This window comes from Coregonus clupeaformis, chromosome 8, assembly GCF_020615455.1.
Source record: "Coregonus clupeaformis isolate EN_2021a chromosome 8, ASM2061545v1, whole genome shotgun sequence".
NCBI classification, from domain to species: Eukaryota; Metazoa; Chordata; class Actinopteri; order Salmoniformes; family Salmonidae; genus Coregonus; species Coregonus clupeaformis.
In genome coordinates, this window is record NC_059199.1 from 44402794 (window position 1) to 44422134 (window position 19341).

General features: G+C 41.8%; 1 protein-coding gene across 1 annotated transcript in view; it reads left to right on the forward strand.

Annotated features, from left to right (window-relative positions):
- Positions 1 to 13947, forward strand: part of LOC121571810 (polypeptide N-acetylgalactosaminyltransferase 4) — a 33641-nt gene extending 19694 nt beyond the window's left edge. Inside the window, exons 4-11 of the mRNA XM_041883504.2 lie at positions 808 to 997; positions 1331 to 1516; positions 1890 to 2007; positions 4558 to 4734; positions 9801 to 9932; positions 10536 to 10646; positions 11715 to 11867; positions 12471 to 13947. Coding sequence (XP_041739438.1) covers positions 808 to 997; positions 1331 to 1516; positions 1890 to 2007; positions 4558 to 4734; positions 9801 to 9932; positions 10536 to 10646; positions 11715 to 11867; positions 12471 to 12611 — 1208 coding nt within the window. The 3' untranslated portion in view covers positions 12612 to 13947. The remainder of the gene's footprint in view (positions 1 to 807; positions 998 to 1330; positions 1517 to 1889; positions 2008 to 4557; positions 4735 to 9800; positions 9933 to 10535; positions 10647 to 11714; positions 11868 to 12470) is intronic.
- Positions 13948 to 19341: the final 5394 nt, after the last annotated feature.

The window sequence follows — 19341 nt, forward strand, 5'->3', positions numbered from 1 at the left end:
ATGAGAAAACAAAAAGAGAATTACTTGACACATTGGAAAGAACAAACAAAAAAAACAGAGCAAACTAGAATGCTATTTGGCCCTAAACAGAGAGTACACAGTGGCAGAATACTTGACCACTGTGACTGACCCAAACTTAAGGAAAGCTTTGACTATGTACAGACTCAGTGAGCATAGCCTTGCTATTGAGAAAGGCCGCCGTAGGCAGACCTGGCTCTCAAGAGAAGACAGGCTATGTGCACACTGCCCACAAAATGAGGTGGAAACTGAGCTGCACTTCCTAACCTCCTGCCAAATGTATGACCATATTAGAGACACATATTTCCCTCAGATTACAGCGATCCACAAAGAATTCGAAAACAAACCCAATTTTGATAAACTCCCTTATCTACTGGGTGAAAAACCACAGTGTGCCATCACAGCTGCAAGATTTGTGACCTGTTGCCACAAGAAAAGGGCAACCAGTGAAGAACAAACACCATTGTAAATACAACCCATATTTATGTTTATTTATTTTCCCATTTGTACTTTAACTATTTGCACATTGTTACAACACTGTATATATACATAATATGACATTTGAAATGTCTTTATTCTTTTGAAACTTCTGAGTGTAATGTTTACTGTTAATATTTATTGTTTATTTCACTTTCGTTTACTATCTACTTCACTTGCTTTGGCAATGTTAACACACGTTTCCCATGCCAATAAAGCCCTTAAATTGAAATTGAAATTGAGAGAGAGAGAGAGAGAGAGAGAGAGAGAGAGAGAGAGAGATTGACATCTATCTCTCTGTGTGAAACCCAGTCTATCTGAAGTCTCAGCTAGAGCAGTACATCAGTAACTGGGAGCGTGTCCGCCTCATCCGCACCAGCAAGAGGGAGGGGCTGGTCAGGGCGAGGCTAATTGGCGCCACGTACGCCACGGGGAACGTACTGACCTTCCTGGACTGTCACTGCGAGTGTGTCCCCGGCTGGATCGAGCCGCTGCTGGAGAGGTGTGTGTGTCAATTAGCCACCATATTGACAATGTGATTACAGTTAGTTTCAATACTCTGTGAATGGGATGGGACTGGTCATGAGGGTTGCACAACGTTCATTGCATACTGTAGTAACAAGATGTTCTGCAGAGAAGCATAAAATAATACTTTTTTTAATCGATTTGCCAATTGGCCTTCCTGGTCAAGTATAGTGACACAATATTATTACTTTTATCACATATAAATTAGGACTGTCTCATCATGAAAACCTTCCAGGGACAGGACTCAGTTTACACCTCTGTCTTTCAGTGAGTGTCCTTTCTTACACCATATATCTTCTACTCCCTCCAGGATTGGTGAGAATGAGAGCACCATCGTGTGTCCGGTGATCGACACCATCGACTGGAACTCGTTTGAGTTCTACATGCAGACAGATGAGCCCATGATCGGGGGCTTCGACTGGAGGCTGACCTTCCAGTGGCACGCTCTCCCTGAGGTCGAACGCAAGAAACGCAAGTCCCGCATCGAACCCATCAGGTCGGTACTGTCTGGTCATCAGTTTGTTTACAAATTGAGATCTCTGACTGCATCCAAAATGCCACCCTATTCCCTATATAGTGCACTACTTTTGACCAAGACCATAGGGCTCTGACTAAAAGTTATCATCCGAACTCAGATACTCTCCGGCCTTGTTTGAAATGTTTTGAAATGAATCTTTCCTTCTCTCCTCCAATCCTTGAGTTAATCAGTTATCTACCTAAAGTTCGATTGGTGACACAACTAGACCAAAACATTGCTTTCACTTTTGCTACCCTCATGGCCAGGTGACAGGTCATTTTAAAATGTCAAGTCTCTCTCTGACTGTTGATGGTGCTCACCTCCATGTTCCACTATGCTCTCTCTCTCTCAGATCTCCTACCATGGCTGGTGGGCTGTTTGCAGTGAGCAAGGCCTACTTTGAGTACCTGGGCACATACGACATGGGCATGGATGTGTGGGGAGGAGAGAACCTAGAACTGTCCTTTAGGGTGAGTACTGGACACTGTCACTGACACTGTGGCATCAACATCTCTGGCTGGACACTGTCTTTTAATATGGCATCAACATCTCAGTGCCTGGATACTGTCTTTCAATATGGCATCAACATCTCAGTGGCTGTGGCATTTGCTGTTCATCTATTGCCTTTCAGGTCCTGGGTAAAAAATTGAAAGGAAACTCACCTGCATTATGATCTATGCTCCCAAAAAGGGATGTGATCGGCCTCCCGAGTGGCGCAGTGGTCCAAGGCACTGCATCGCAATGCTGAGGCGCCACTACAGCCTGAGGTTCGATCCCAGGCTGTGACACAGCTGGCCGTGACTGGGAGCCCCAATTGGCCCAGTGCCGTCAGTGTAGGGGAGGGTTTGGCTGGGGGGCTTTCCTTGGCTCATCGCGCTCTAGTGACTCCTTGTGGCGGGCCGGGCGAGCCGGGCGCCTGCAAACTGACTTTGGTCGTCAATCGAACAGTGTTTCCTCCGACACATTGATACGGCTGACTTACGGATTAGTGAGCAGTGTGTTAAGAAGCAGTGCTGCTTGGCGGGTCATGTTTCGGAGGACGCATGTCTCGACCTTCGCCTCTCCCGAGCCCATTGGGGAGACAAGGTCTTAACTACCAATTGGGGAGAAAAAAACTATAAGATGGGTTTTATTTGAGGAAAATGTATATAAGCTGATATACTTTGCGTGTGTGTTAAACTAAAGATGGATGGGGTATCACCCTGAGGGAAGTTTTATGTATGTAGAAATAAAATGCCTCTGCGAATCCCCATCTCCATCCATAATTGATGTCTTTTGAACTGGTTTAGAACTATTTTTTGGGACTACAAAGAAATAAATATGGCACGGGAATGAAATAAGTATCCATTACAGTGAGAGAATCTGTCGGGTAATTGGGGCATAACTCAAGGAAGTCGCTAAATGTACAGTACCAGTCAAATGTTTGGACACACCTACTCATTCCAGGGTTTATCTTTATTTTTACTATTTTTTACATTGTAGAATAATAGTGAAGATATCAAAACTTTGAAATAACACATATGGAATGATGTAGTAACCAAAAAAGTGTTAAACAAATCAAAATATATTTTATATTTCTTCTTTGCCTTGATGATAGCTTTGCACACTCTTGGCATTCTCTCAACCAGCTTCATGAGGTAGTCACCTGGAATGCATTTCAACTAACAGGTGTGCCTTGTTAAAAGTTAATTGTGGAATTTATTTCCTTCTTAATGCGTTTGAGCCAATCAGATGTGTTGTGACAAGGTAGGGGTGTTATACAGAAGATAGCCCTAATTGGTAAAAGACCAAGTCCATATTATGGCAAGAACAGCTCAAATAAGCAAAGAGAAATGACAGTCCATCATTACTTTAAGACATGAAGGTCTGTCTATACGGAAAACTTCAAGAACTTTGAAAGTTTCTTCAAGTGCAGTCGCAAAAACCATCAAGCGCTATGATGAAATTGGCTCTCATGAGGACCACCACAGGAATGGAAGACCCAGAGGTACCTCTGCTGCAGAGGATACGTTTATTAGAGTTACCAGCCTCAGAAATTGCAGCCCAAATAAATACTTCACAGAGTTCAAGTCACAGACACATCTCAACATCAACTGTTCACAGGGGACTGTGAATCAGGCCTTCATGGTCGATTTTGCTGCAAAGAAACCACTACAAAAGGACACCAATAAGAAGAAGAGACCTGCTTGGGCCAAGAAACACGAGCAATGGACATTAGACCGGTGGAAATGTGTCCTTTGGTCTGGAGTCCAAATTGGAGATTTTTGGTTCCAACCGCCGTGTCTTTGTGAGATGTGGTGTGGGTGAACGGATGATCTCCGCATGTGTAGTTCCCACCGTAAAGCATGGAGGAGGAGGTGTGATGGTGTGGGGGTGCTTTGCTGGTGACACTGGCTGTGATTTATTTAGAATTCAAGGCACACTTAACCAGCATGGCTACCACAGAATTCTGCAGCGATACGCCCTCCCATCTAGTTTGGGCTTAGTGGGACTATCATTTGTTTTTCAGCAGGACAATGACCCAATACACCTCCAGGCTGTATCAAGCAATTATAAGATGCGAATTGATACCATGAATAAAATGTTCTGCAGGAAATAGATTCAAATAAAAAATGTCCCCAACAAACAGTTTTTTATAACTCTCTGTAATTTGCATAATAGCCAAGAGAGGACAGAGAAGAAGAGCGGTAGTGTTGTTGATTATTCATAGACAATGTCCATCTTGGTTTCTGTCCGCATTATCACACCACTTACATTCCAATTTGGATCCTTTTCCATAGTCTGGAGAACATTGAGGCACTAGTTTGACATTTTGACTTGGGTGGAAAGGAAAACCTCTCCACAAATCTTCCGTTGTCGTCTTCTGTTGTCAGTTTGTTATTTATGGGAAAGTTTGAGTCACATGCATCTCATGTCTGGATTTTTGCCAGAACGCTTAGGTGAAGGGATTCTCTACAATGATATATCATAATACGCATGTCATTTACTATGTTTTATTAATGTGTTCATCTGCTCCACAGGTGTGGCAGTGTGGAGGTTCTCTGGAGATCCACCCCTGCTCCCACGTGGGCCATGTATTCCCAAAGAAAGCACCCTACGCCAGGCCCAAGTTCCTCCAGAACACGGTCCGTGCTGCCGAGGTGTGGATGGACACCTACAAACAGCACTTCTACAACAGAAATCCCCCGGCCAGAAGGGTAAAGTACTGTAGTACACTTTACAATAAAATGCTATATTATCTTATCTTATTTAACTTATTGTAAAGTGATGAACAAACTTGTTGTAATGTAATAAAGCGATAAAGTAACTTATTGTAAAGTGATAAAGCGATAAAATAACTTATTGTAAAGTAATCAAGTAACTTAGTGTAAAGTGATAAAGAGAAAGTAACTTATTGTAAAGAGATAAAGTAACTTATTGTAAAGTGATAAAGTAACTTAGTGTAAAGTGATAAAGTAACTTATTGTAAAGTGATAAAGTAACTTAGTGTAAAGTGATAAAGTAACTTAGTGTAAAGTGATAAAGTAACTTATTGTAAAGTGGTAAAGAGATAAAGTAACTTATTGTAAAGCGGTAAAGAGATAAAGTAACTTATTGTAAAGTGGTAAAGTAACTTAGTGTAAAGTGATAAAGTAACTTATTGTAAAGTGATAGAGATAAAGTAACTTATTGTAAAGTAATCAAGTAACTTAGTGTAAAGTGATAAAGAGAAAGTAACTTATTGTAAAGTGGTAAAGTAACTTAGTGTAAAGTGATAAAGTAACTTATTGTAAAGTGGTAAGGTAACTTAGTGTAAAGTGATAAAGTAACTTATTGTAAAGTGGTAAGGTAACTTAGTGTAAAGTGATAAAGTAACTTATTGTAAAGTGGTAAGGTAACTTAGTGTAAAGTGATAAAGTAACTTATTGTAAAGTGGTAAGGTAACTTAGTGTAAAGTGATAAAGTAACTTATTGTAAAGTGCATAAAGCCAGCAGGTATTAAGAAGTAGGACATGCTCTAGTTAAATCTGTGATAGTTAGTTAGGCCATACCAAGGAAGGAACACCCTAGACTTGGCTATATATTGTATTGTAATAGATTAACTTGGTTGGAGATGTTGCTTCACCTGCCTAGGTGTCAGCAGTGTTGATGAGGTGCTGTCTGTGTTTGAGTGGAATCATCTGTGTGTGTGTGTGTGTGTGTGTGTGTGTATCCCTCTCGGCTTTCTTTGTGTTGGCTTTCTTGGTTTCACTGCTCTGAAACAAATTACATTATTAATGCCAGGGATCTTTGATCAAACAATAAATTACCTTACCAAAGGGAGATGGAGACTGGGTGCCAGAGGAATTGGCAGGTTTGAATTCACTTGGGCGTCATGTACATATAGGCCTGCAGATGTTGCTCATCTGTGGGTGTGTTTTATCGAGGTGGTTTGTTTCGTTTGAAGAGAAATGTGGTTTAAACCACCTAAGTAGTTTTTGTCTAAACAAACTGAAGAACCAAGGAACCAAGCGGAAGCAAATGGGCCGAAACAGGGAGGGAGCTCTGTCGTAGCCGGCCGTGACCGGGAGACCCATGGGGCGGCGCACAATTGGCCAAGCGTCGTCCAGGGTAGGGGAGGGAATGGCCGGCAGGGATGTAGAGCATGGCGTTTGCAACGCCAGGGTTGTGGGTTCGATTCCCACGGGGGGCCAGTATAAAAATAATAATCATGTATGCACTCACTAACTGTAAGTCGCTCTGGATAAGAGCGTCTGCTAAATGACTAAAATGTAAAAATGTCAAATGAGTACGACCTACCTGAATTTGTCCAATGAGAAATGCATGTTTAAATGTTTCTGTTGCAAACTGTTTTGCTACGCTGTGCCCTAATGAATACACCCCTGGTTGATCAGTTGCCACGTAAACCAACTTTAGTGTAACACAATCTGAAGTGTATTTGTATTCCCTCCCTTTGGTTTGTTCAAGGTGGGAGCCCTACTGCTCCCATTAGTAAAACAGGTATCACTCGCCGACTTGGGAAACGTTACCTCCTTAAACAAACTCAACAACGCTCTCTCACACCTGTCATACGGACGGGATATCCTTTTCTTAAGAACACAACAGCAATTCCCCAACCAGGATTCAAACAGATACATACACTACATGGCCAAAAGTATGTTGACACCTAGGGCTGTTGCGGTGACCGCCACACCAGCGGTCACAAGTCATGAAGGCAGTCAAATTCCACATGATACTTTAGTCACGGTAATTAGGCTTCTCCAAGCTCTGATGCTGCCGCTGGTCATTAGTAGCCTACCAAACTTGCTAACTGCCTGGTACTCAGCAATCTATTGTCCCTCTAATCACTCTGACATCAATGCAAATGTATTTGAATATCTAGTCAAACACTTAATGAGAGCCCATGAGCTCGTGTTGCGCAACATTTCTATAGGCTATGCAATTGCGTGAGAAAACAGAGCGATGGCCTCTATTAAAAAGAGGAGGATCCCATCAGCTTTCTATAGGCTAGGCCTGCTATATTTATTTCTCAACTTTCCTAATATTAAGGACATTGCTTATATTTATAACAGGAGCATAGCCTACCTGGCTGGCATGAAAATAGACCACGGGAAAAGCGTCCTCCATTCGCTATTTAACTGCATAGATGACATGTCTTTTTTCCCCGCTGCCCCTGTTTCGATACAGGTGCATGATAATGGTCCATTCTAAATCAAAACAAATGTCACACATATATTATTTAGTATATGTAAAGACAAGATTAAATCAAGAATAGTCTGATGGGTGACAATATTAGCCTATCATTTTTTACATTACATTTTAGTCATTTAGCAGACGCTCTTATCCAGAGCGACTTACAGTTAGTGCATACATTTTTTTTTTTTCATACTGGCCCCCCATGGGAATCGAACCCACAACCCTGGCGTTGCAAACGCCATGCTCTACCAACTGAGCTACATTCCTGCCGGCCATTCCCTCCCCTACCCTGGGCCAATTGTGCGCCGCCCCATGGGTCTCCCGGTCGCAGCCGGCTACGACAGAGCCTGGATTCGAACCAGGATCTCTAGTGGCACAGCTAGCACTGCGATGCAGTGCCTTAGACCACTGCGCCACTCGGGAAGCTATCACCTGTGTATGATGCCCAGCATAAGAAACAATGCCTTTTTTTTGCGACTTCTTCGAATCATAGTCGCACACCTCATGTAGCCTAGCCCATAGGCCTATATGTTTTAATAAGGTTTGTATCACCTCATGTGGCCTACTGCCATGTAGATAAACCTAATAGTTTATCAACATTTTAAGCTAAACGTTCTGATCTGTTGCGTCAGCCACATTGCATAAAAATGGTTTTTTGATGCTAGTGGTTGTATTAATTTGGGATCTATCGCATCCCACAACTGTCCCAGACTATGTTTAAAATATTTATTTCTAGCACAGAATAGAATAGGTCGACTTTTGTACTATGGGGGATAGTAGATTGACATAGGCTAGTGCTTTTGCTGTTCGTTAGGCGTACCCGTATTGTTGGCTGACGAAAAGTAAATGTGGACAGTTCTTCCAATATCTTCAAAATGCGGAATTGGAATTGGATATGTGTCTGTCTTAACTTGTAGCCTGTGAGAAAGACCCGATCAGGTGACTGAGAGCCGTGTGAGTGAGAGACGCTTCGGATTGCGCAGCACACTCATGGAGAAGGGCACAACGCAGCACTCCCGGCCTGCAAAAGGCATGGATTTTTTTAGGGTGCATTACGGCCACAAAGGGGATTCCGCCGTGAAATTCAGGGCATTATCAAGTGCTTGTCAAATTGTGAATGAGAGACTATTGGAGTGTGTACAGCCTGCGCAAAAACAAAGCAGAGCTCATGCCTTTCAAGCGACTGTTTTCTAATCATCAGTCTCATCATGCAGCCTTACAATGTATTAAAAATCAAATCATATAGCCCAACATTTGTAGAACAACTGAAGTTACATTAATAACTCTAAATTAAGCATATAGGAGTACCTATTTCTTTGTTAACCGCTCAATACAGAATAGCCGCATGTGCGCACTCCCTCAAATCGTTTGGAGGAAATATTTATATTTTATTCAGCTTTGTTCAATTGTATTCTTCATACTATAAAATAATGTGAAATAATGACACGGAATTATAAGCAAATCTTGTCTGCTAAATGAACTAGTGTAGCCCACAGCCATTTGGCATAGCCACATCAGGACCTAACATAAGGACAACTCAATTTTATTATACTTTTTTAAATGGCTTGTAGGCTATGTGTGGAAGCCAGGAGATGCTAAATGAGTTCATGTTAATTAATGGTAAATTACCGTGAGACCGACAGTTATTTGCTTGACAATCACCGGCTGACGAAATTTCATGACCGCCACAGCCCTATTGACACCCCTTCAAATTAGTGGATTCGGCTATTTCAGCCACACCCATTGCTGACAGGTGTATAAAATCGAGCACACAGCCATGCAATATCCATAGACAAACATTGGCAGTAGAATGGCCTTACTGAAGAGTGCAGTGACTTTCAACATGGCACCGTCATAGGATGCCACCTTTACAACAAGTCAGTTCGTCAAATTTCTGCCCTGCTAGAGCTGCCCCGTTCAACTGTAAGTGCTGTTATTGTGAAGTGGAAATGTCTAGGAGCAAAAACGGCTCTGGGGCTGTTTTTCATGGTTCGGGCTAGGCTCCTTAGTTCCAGTGAAGGGAAATCTTAACGCTACAGCATACAATGACATTCTAGACGATTCTGTGCATCCAACTTTGTGGCAACAGTTTGGGGAAGGCCCTTTCCTGTTTCAGCATGACAATGCCCCCATGCACAAAGCGAGGTCCATACAGAAACGGTTTGTCGAGATCATTGTGGAAGAGCTTGACTGCCCTTGCGCAGAGCCCTGACCTCAACCCCATCGAACACCTTTGGGATGAAATGGAATTCCCACTGTGAGCCAGGCCTAATCGCCCAACATCAGTGCCCGACCTCACTAATGCTCTTGTGGCTGAATGGAAGCAAGTCCCCCACAGCAATGTTCCAACATCTAGTGAAAAGCCTCCCCAGAAGAGTGGAGACTGTTATAGCAGCAAAGAGGGGACCTTTGGCCATGTAGTGTATGTGTACAGTCATGATATGGTGTGTCATATCAAACCACTCCTATGATTGTCAACTTTGACCAGAGATGCGTTGCAGTGAGATTTAGCCTATTATTCTGGTGTGTGTGTGGGCCTCATTTTGAAAATTGGCGCAAGCTAAATAAGTGTGTTATTTTTCCACAGGAGACATATGGGGACATCTCAGAGAGGGTGGTCCTCCGAGAGAGACTGAAGTGTAACAGCTTTGACTGGTACCTGAAGAACATCTACCCTGACCTGCATGTACCAGAGGACAGGGAGGGCTGGCACGGGGCAGTGAGTCTCTGTTCGTCTGTCTGTCTGTCTGTCTGTCTGTGTGTCTGTCTGTGTGTCTGTCTGTCTCTGTCGGTTTGTCTCTGTCGGTTTGTCTCTGTCTCTCTCTGTCTCTCCATGTCATAATCAAGTTACATTTTTCCCCCATATGTAAGAAATACAATTGAAAATCATAAGCACCAGAGCACTTGAAAAAATGTAAAGACAAACAGCATAATCCATCAGTCTGTGATAAGTTGAGGCCAAAATGAATCCCTATGTCCTACCTCATTGATGGCATCCTTGTAGATGTAAAAGGAGCAATAGACTAGTTTCTCCTAGCCATTTTCCTCTGGCCATATTGCCTGCATACTTTCAGTTCTTTCAAATGTATGTCGGTGACATCAATAACAGTATCTAGGTGTGGACTCAAGGTGTTGACTTCACCCCAGGCAGTTGTTTCAATCAATCAATCAATCAAATGTATTTGATAAAGACCTTTTTTACATCAGCAGTTGTCACAAAGTGCTTTACAGATACTCAGCCTAAACCCCCAAAGAGCAAGCAATGCAGAGGCATTGATGGCAGATCTCATGATGCTAATCCGTATCATTCTCCTCATCACAGTTGCGTAGCTCTGGGATCCATTCAGAGTGCCTGGACTACAACGCTCCGGAACACAATCCCACGGGGGCACACGTCTCCCTCTTCGGTTGCCATGGGCAGGGCGGCAACCAGGTGATAAAAATGTCACGTCTGTCTGTGTTTATTTTGTCTCTCTCTCAACCCTCCCTGACCCCACGTCTGTCTGTGTTTATTTTGTCTCTCTCTCAACCCTCCCTGACCCCACGTCTGTCTCCCTGATGGACGGACAGAGTGGTTTCTCTGAATATCAGCGATATCTGGTGACCACAGGAGAATATCCACCTCATCTCAGCCATCTAAAATCTAGCGTCAAACTTTGGTTTAGTATTGCCAGACAAAGTATCCTAAATAATATTTAAGGCCTAAATCTACATATAACTTAAACACTCAACTAAGTAGTATAACTTTTATAGCAAAGTGTATAGTTAGTTTATAGATAGTTAATAGCCATATGGATGTATGTTTTATGTCCAGTCACAGAACAGGGGGTAGTGGAGGCCTCTATCTGCATGCCTATCTAGTCTATCTCCAACGGCTATATTTCTCTGTCTCTGATTACTCATTGATACGTTGCATCAGGTGTACACCGCTTCTAAAAGCACCATGTGTGTGACCGAAAATCTATGTTTCCACAGCCTGCACTGAAACAAGAAACGGGAACTTCTACCTTCTCTTTACAGAGGTCCCCCCTAGTTCCATTTAAAAGATACATAAGACTCCCAACCACAGATAGTGGCCTAGACTGGATAAATACGTTTTTTCAAGACGGGAGGGAGAACTCATTATTTTAATAGAAATGACTGTTACCCCGTCTGAAAGATACATAGGATGTGAGGAGAATGAAGCGAATGATCGGACCATTGAAGATGAATTACCCTTGGTCTGTTTAAAGGGCACCCAAGATGCTTTGTCTGATTGTCTCTCCAAGGCTTGGGTTTGGAAATGACACCTGTGGAGAATTAGCCTAGGATGTGTCTCACATGGCAGTGAGAGAGCGAGAGAAAAAGAGGTTGAACGCTAATGTTCGGAGCTGCTGATTTAATAAGCAGAAGCACAGCGAGGAAACATTCATCCATTACCCAGGAGGACAGTGATTACAATAATTCAGAAAAGCATAGTTTAACCATGCATGTACATGACTCTCTCTCTCCTTCCCCCCAGTACTTTGAGTATACGACCCATAAGGAGATCCGCTATAACTCTGTGACGGAGCTGTGTGCCGAGGTCCCCGAGGGACAGACTTACATTGGGATGAAGCACTGCCCCCACGACAGAACCCCCACCCCCCCCACCATGATCTGGGAGTTCAGAGAGGTGAGTGATGCAGACACAAGCGTAAAGATGCATGTAAACAGAGGTATGCTCGTACGCACACATACACTCACTCACACAAACACACATTCACAGAAAAACAAAGTGTTTTCATTGTGTTCAGTATGCACAACTGGGCTGATCGAATTTGAAAATACTTTACCATATTTTTTGTTTCATTTTACAGTTGTAAAGCTGTAAAATAGTAAAACAGTTGTAACAGTTGTATATAAGTCCCATGTATTATTATTAGATTGACAAGTGGTCTTCATACTACATTTAGTTTTCAGTTCGACATGGGCTAGCTATAATGCCTTACCTGGATCATAGATGGCGCGTCCATAAGGCTAGGAGAAGCTAAGCTTCCCTTAAAGTAAATTGAATTAAATTGCCAAAATGATAATTTTAATTAGCCTACTCCTACTATTATTATCCTAAATTATGACTATCCAATTTAATCATCACATTAGGAATAGTAGACTATCTTACATAAGTCTGCAAATGCGATGATGCATGGAATGCTTTATTATAAAGGTGCATTTTTATAATGAAAATTAACTTGAAACTCACACACCGCCTATGACCTGATGTCTCTTACCACTTCAGGACGGGGCGATCTACCACCCTCACTCAGACATGTGTATCACCTCCTACCGCACAGCCGAGGGGAGCACGGACGTCCAGATGAGAATGTGCACTTCCGGGGACAAGCACCAGCGCTGGAAGTTTGAGAATGGGAGGGACTAGCTTCACCCTAACCCTAAGTGACCTTTGAACTAAGTGCAATTACAGTTCCACGGTGGACGATTGAGAGAGAGGATTTTTAAAGAGTGACCCAGCAAAGCCTCTCTCTGCGCACTACCTACTGATTCCCTGTGGGAAGACTTGACAAATTCCTCATTTAAAGTGCCTTTGCAAACCAAATGGGGTCCACACCTGAAATGACAATATTTATGCCTGTCTGTCGGAATTCCCTTGTTTTGTTGATCTTTACCTCTCACTGTGAGGGCTGAAAAACAATAAGAAAGCTTGAACGTATGGTCCAATGTTGTCCAGTGGTGTCAGTTCTAAAAGATTGGTTTCAAAGAGGAACAATGGCATCATGGGAGTTTTGTTTTTTAATTACTTTCAGTAGGATCGGCATAGATGCTAACAAATACTGTTGCACCTGCACAATGTTTTTGTAAAGAATATTTTGGTGTTGGTTTTTTACAGGTAGACCACACAACAAGTAATCTAAGGGGGTTTTCTGGGGGTTTGAAATGAAAACTAAAATGTTTACTAAACAAATATGATTCATTTAGGGGTCTAAAGGATTACTCTTTCCTATGTGTTGTTAATCTGGGGTTTGTTACTCAAAGAGAACACTTTGAGATAGCTGAATAAGTCAAAAAGCTTGGTATCATATGAGACTTACTATACAAGCCCCATCTTGTTGTGTGAGTGAATTAAGTGGACTCTGTCACACTAGTAGGCTACATGTGTTCTACTCACCAGCTTCTGACTCTCTGTTTGAAGACTGTGTTCAAGGTAGGATCAGATTGGGCTGTTCGAACAAGACTTGAAACACAGTTAAGCGTGCGCTAAGTACAATTTCACCATTGCCTGAGGGTGGTGGGACATCTGACATGGTTGTTTGGGAGTGCAAAAACATTATTTACACAGGCTGATTTACTGTGTCTACAATGTGCCTAAAAAAACTGAACAGTTGTATTTTCTGAGAGGAGTTTTTTTTTTTTTACGTGTTTTAATCTTATATATTTTTTTTTGAATCTACTGTGCCTAACATAAAAGCATAAACATGTTCATTTCACTTTCCTAGTAGCAATATTCTCATATGGGTGTTTGTCTGCAGCAATGTTCTCTACTGTCTTCCATAGCCTCACCATTTCAGCTAGCACAAGCACATGTCACGGCATTGCTTACTGTAGCATTCATACTGCATCATTCATCAATTGTTGATCTCTCATCGGCTTGATTCACTTAAAGGCCCAGTGCAGTCAAAATGTTTTTTTTCTTCCTGTTTTGTATCTTATTGTACAACTGCTGATTAAACTAACACTGTAAAAGTGTGACAATTTGATCAGTGTTAGTTGCTGATTTAAAATAAAATCTACACAGGACCTTCTAATCAACAGGTTCTGCATGGGTGGAGTTTTTGCCTGCCTGGTGACCTCACCAGGCGGTAAATTAGTTAATAGACCAATAACAAAGAGTTCCAAACCTCTCTGCCAATAACAGCTAGTTTTCCCTTACCCACTCAGACCACTTCCAGACAGTCAAAATTATTTTTGACCATTTCAATGGAAAACTATTACAGTAAGGTACTTAATTGTTACCCAGAAAGGATTTGATATTGATATAAAAACGACTGCATTTGGTCTTTAAATCTACCACACAGCATTTTCTAGATCTTGCTTTTTTGCATTCCTGTCTTTGACAGACTTACATTAATGCAGCATTTGTACCAGCACTCTGCTCACTCTTCTAAACCTAAACTTTTCCAAAAATGTCTGGTTCCCTTGATTGGGATTTGAGGACCAATAGAACTTAATAATAATGTGTGTTGCCATTGAAGTGCTTATTATTGAAATCAGCTGTACCGCGGAAGACTGCTCTTCCTAATGCATAGGCTTTCTGTGGTCCTTTGCACTAGGGCATTTTTATATGATTCTATGAATTATCTTTTGTATTTCCTTTGTAAATGATACTTCTTGATATAAAGGGACCTGAATGGGATGGGCCGTATCTGAACTAATGTACTGATTAATAAGCATAAGAGATGGTTGTGATTATTGTTTGTACCAGTGAAGAATGAAAGGGTTCAAATAAAATTGGTGTTTTGGAGGAATGCTGTAGATCAATCAATGCCTTTTAACTCACTGACCAAAGACTATTAAAACCAAGAATCCAAACGTGTTGATGTTGTTTCTCCTTGCTTAGCACTGACACAAGACTCCATTGAAGATTGACAAGCAAGTAAGAAATCTTTACTTCACTGTTTTCTTCACTATAGGTATTTCCAAAAATACTGATTTAGCACCATCTGGTGGCCATGGAAGGAACCACTCCAAATGTCAAATTGATGCTGTTTGCGGTTCAATAAATATTGGTAGGTGTCATTTTTAACCTTACCATGAGCAATAAAGCAATCAGGATTTTCAACATTCTTGAGTACATGACATGGGTACACCAAAGGCTCCAGTGTTCACTACTCCAATCAATTACTCTGTGACTTTGTGTGAAATTGGCTGTGTTTACACAGGCAGCCCAATTTCGGTCTTTTTTTCACTAATTAGTGAAAGATCTGATGTCAAAATATCTGATATGATTGGTCAAAAGACCAATTAGTGGAAAAAATATCAGAATTAGGCTGCCTGTGTAAGCACAGCCATGGTAGCATAAATTTAGGTGCAGTGAAGTGAAAGCCTAAATTAATTTTGCTTGCCAGAAATTATGTAAATTACACTTGTACAATTCTGTAGCATGTCCATTACTCTGGACAGCACCCTGGGGTATTACATCATAAACACCTTGGAAATGAAGCCAATTAGCTAGGGGTTGATGCAGTGCCATATTTGTTGGCCGCTTGAGAATAATGCCAGATGAGCTACTGTCTGAGAAAAGAGTGTATGGACAACTTAATTTGCATTTACAGTATCTCAGTTTTACATATTGTTTTGTTTTTGAATAGTTGAAGAGAAAGAATACATTTACCTGTTGGGCTACAACATGAGTGTTGACTATGTCTTGTATGAAAACGTCCTCTTGCATAAAATGTAGCCTAATATATGTTTTCCTCCGGTGATAGTAAGACAGGTCAGTGTACCATGGTCTATTACAACACTCCGGTTGTTTTGTCTCTTTGTTGTTTTGACAATAAGAGTATTCAATCAAACAGTATAGGACTCAAATTACCTTCTCACTCTGAACAGTTAACTCAATTATTTATCATTTTAATTTGCTTAAAGATGTTTGCTTCGAACTTTACATTTTTGACATATAGGCCTAGGTGACATTAGTGCTAAGAGAAATAATGTATGAATATTTGTCAATAATGAAGATAACTTTGTTGCACCCGTAAATGTTGAACAACAACAAGTAAATGTTAAATTAATATTTTGAATAACACAAGTACTGCTCATGCAAGAACACAAAACAGTAGTAGTCTCTTTGGCATCAGTGCATGAAAACTACAGGAAACACTCTTCGATAACGAAGTGACTTTTTTCGTAGCAGGTTAGGAGACTGAGGTTAAGGTTAGGAAAAGGGTTAGAGTTAGGGTTAACAAAAATGGTCTCCTAACCTGCTACAAAAATCACTTTGTATCAAAGTGGCGTGAAAGGAGAGTGTCCCTGAAAACTACAGTAAACTACCGTCACGTGATATTGTACTTTATTACTAGTAGTCCATTTAATGCTGTTCACTGACCACAGCTCAGCGTTCAACACCATTGTCCCCTCCAAGCTCGTCACCAAGCTTAGGACCTTGGGATTGAACACCTCCCTCTGGAACTGGATCCTGGACTTCCTGACGGGCCGACCCCAGGTAGTGAGGGTAGACAACATCACCTCTAACACGCTGACCCTCAACACGGGGTCCCTCAGGGGTGTGTGCTTAGTCCCCGCCTGTACTCCCTGTTCACCCACGACTGCGTGGCCATGCACGACTCCAACACCATCATCAAGTTTTCTGATGATACAACGGTGGTAGGCCTGATCACCGGCGACGATGAGACAGCCTACAGGGAGAAGGTCAGTGACCTGGCAGTGTGATGCCGGGACAACAACCTCTCCCTCAACGTCAGTAAGACCAAGGAGCTGATCGTGCACTACAGGAAACGTGGGGGGGGGGGGACAAGCATGCCCCCATCCACATCGATGGGGCTGAAGTGGAGCGGGTTGATCAAGTTCCTCAGGGTCCAAATCACTAAGGACTTAAAATGGTCCACACACACACTCACAGTTGTGAAGGCATGACAGCACCTCCTCCCCCTTACGAAGTTGAAAAAGTTTGGCATGGGCCCTCAAATACTCAAAATGTTATACAGCTGCACCATTGAGAGCATCTTGACTGGCTGCATCACTGCTTGGTATGGCAACAGCACCACCCTCGATCGCATGGCGCTACAGAGGGTGGTGCGGACAGCCCAGTACATCACTGGGGCCGAGCACCCTGCCATCCAGGATCTCTATATCAGGCGGTGTGAAAGGAAGGCCCAAGCCATAGACTGTTCTCTCTGCTTCCGCATGGCAAGTGGTACCGGTGCGTCAAGTCTGACACCAGCAGACTCCTGAACAGCTTCTATACCCAAGCCATAAGACTGCTAAATAGCTAACAAAATGGCTACGCAGACTATCTGAGTTGACCCTTGTATTTATTTTTATTTTTGCACTGTCTCTATGCACACTCACAGGACTCTACACACTTACACACACTGACACTCCAACACACACATAACATGCACACACATTTATACTGACTCTACACTCACAAACATACAATCTTAATTTATGCTGCTGTTACTCTGTTTATCATACATCCTGATGCCTAGTCACCTTACCCCTATACATATCTACCTCTATCACTCTAGTATCCCTGCACATTGTAAATATCTTATTGGAACTGACCCTGTATATAGCTTCTTACTTTCTCATGTTCTTATTTTTATTCATCGTGTGTTTTTGTTCTACCTTATGTTGTTTTTAGTGCAACATTGATATTGATTACTGCATGGTTGGGTTTAGGCTTGCAATAAAGGCGTCGCTGTACTTGTGCACGTGACATTAAAACTTGAAACGAATGTGTCTTTCATTTGTATAATTATGTACAGGGAAATCAAAACGAAACAGCTAAAATATTATTACACTGTAACGAAAAACATATATAATGTTTAACCTGGCATGTAGAAGACATTGTAAGCACAAGCTTCTTTTGCAGTTGTACAACTTTTGCAGTTGTTCTCAAGTTTATCGACCTGAATAATTGTGTGCGGCTCGATCGGAAACACAGTTGGGGTGTGTAGGCTACATTGTGTCTATTGCGACTGGTGCGAATAGAGGAGGGAGGTCAAAGTGCATTTGGAATAGTAGCTTACTGGCACAGAAGCGTTGGAAAATTGTCTTTGATTTGACCTGGATTTTTTTCTCTGGGTGCTAATCCATCAAGATAGCTAATCTAATCGGGCAAATCCTTCTTTAACATCACGTACGTTTATGAGTTGTTTCAATAAACTTTGACCAAGGAAGTCAAGCGCTGGATCCCTGGATAACGGAAAAGAGCGTTGGAAAATTTGACACTTGCTTGATTAGTCAAATTCGGTCAACACAGTTTATCAACTTTAAGTTGCCTAGCATGTTTGATATAAAAAGTTGATTCAATCGAAATAGGAGGAGGACTCTTACAATCCGTAAAGTCATCAGAAGCAAATTTTCGGTGGTTTTGGTGGATCTGGGGCATATTCATTACGAAGATTCTGTTGCAAAACGTTTCATAAACGGAAGCAAAAGGAACATAACGGGGAGGGACATATATTAATTTGTCCAATAGAAACTCTCCTTTTCGTTACAAAACGCAACTGTTTGCAACTGTTTGGACTAATGGTTACACCCCTGGTTTGGTCATGCACTTCCATGGTGCTGTTTTAGCCCACGGGGCATGAACACATCCCTGGAGTGAGTGAGGTAGGGAGACACAATGGCACTTTGCAGGGGAAGGAATCGGTCGAAGTTCATAGTTTGCCTTTTCGGGGCTTCTATAGTGGTATATTATATTTTTAACAGGCATAATAATCCAGGTGACATAGTTGGAACAAGTCTAAGAGAAGTTCCCACTGAGCAAGATATTGCAAATGAAATGCTTAAAAAGCCTGTTTATGACAAACCGCCGCTGGATTTAAATGCCTTGGGAGAAATGGGCAGAGCTGTCAAATTGAACCTCGTTGGAGAGGAGAAGAAAAAGGAAGTGGAAAGTATTAATAAACACCAGATTAATACCTATGTGAGTGATATGATATCTCTCCACCGCAGCCTACCTGAAAGATGGAATCCTCTGTAAGTTGACAGTGAGTTTCAGTGTGGTGTTTGGCTATGTTTATGAAATGTTTCTTGCATTCCGCCTTGTGATGTAAGAGTGTTATAAAGCTTTTCTAAAATATGACTGACTAAATATGTTTTGTACAGGCCTACACTCAGGGGCAACATGCACACCAAAAATCTGAGGGGAAAAATTTGAGGGGTGCGGTCTGGAGGGAGGCTAGAATTGTGCATTTTTCAAACACCTGAAACAGATTTTTCCAGAAATCTAGAGCCATTATCATTGTTCTTAATTCTATGTCAAAAATATCTAAGCATACCTCTTGAGCTGTCTGTCAGTGGCGTGTATTCATTACCAAAACATAAATACAAATGTATGAATTATTTATCTTTTGTCTCTCTGTGTTTTCATGATTTTCCTTCAATTTGTAGCATTGAATGCA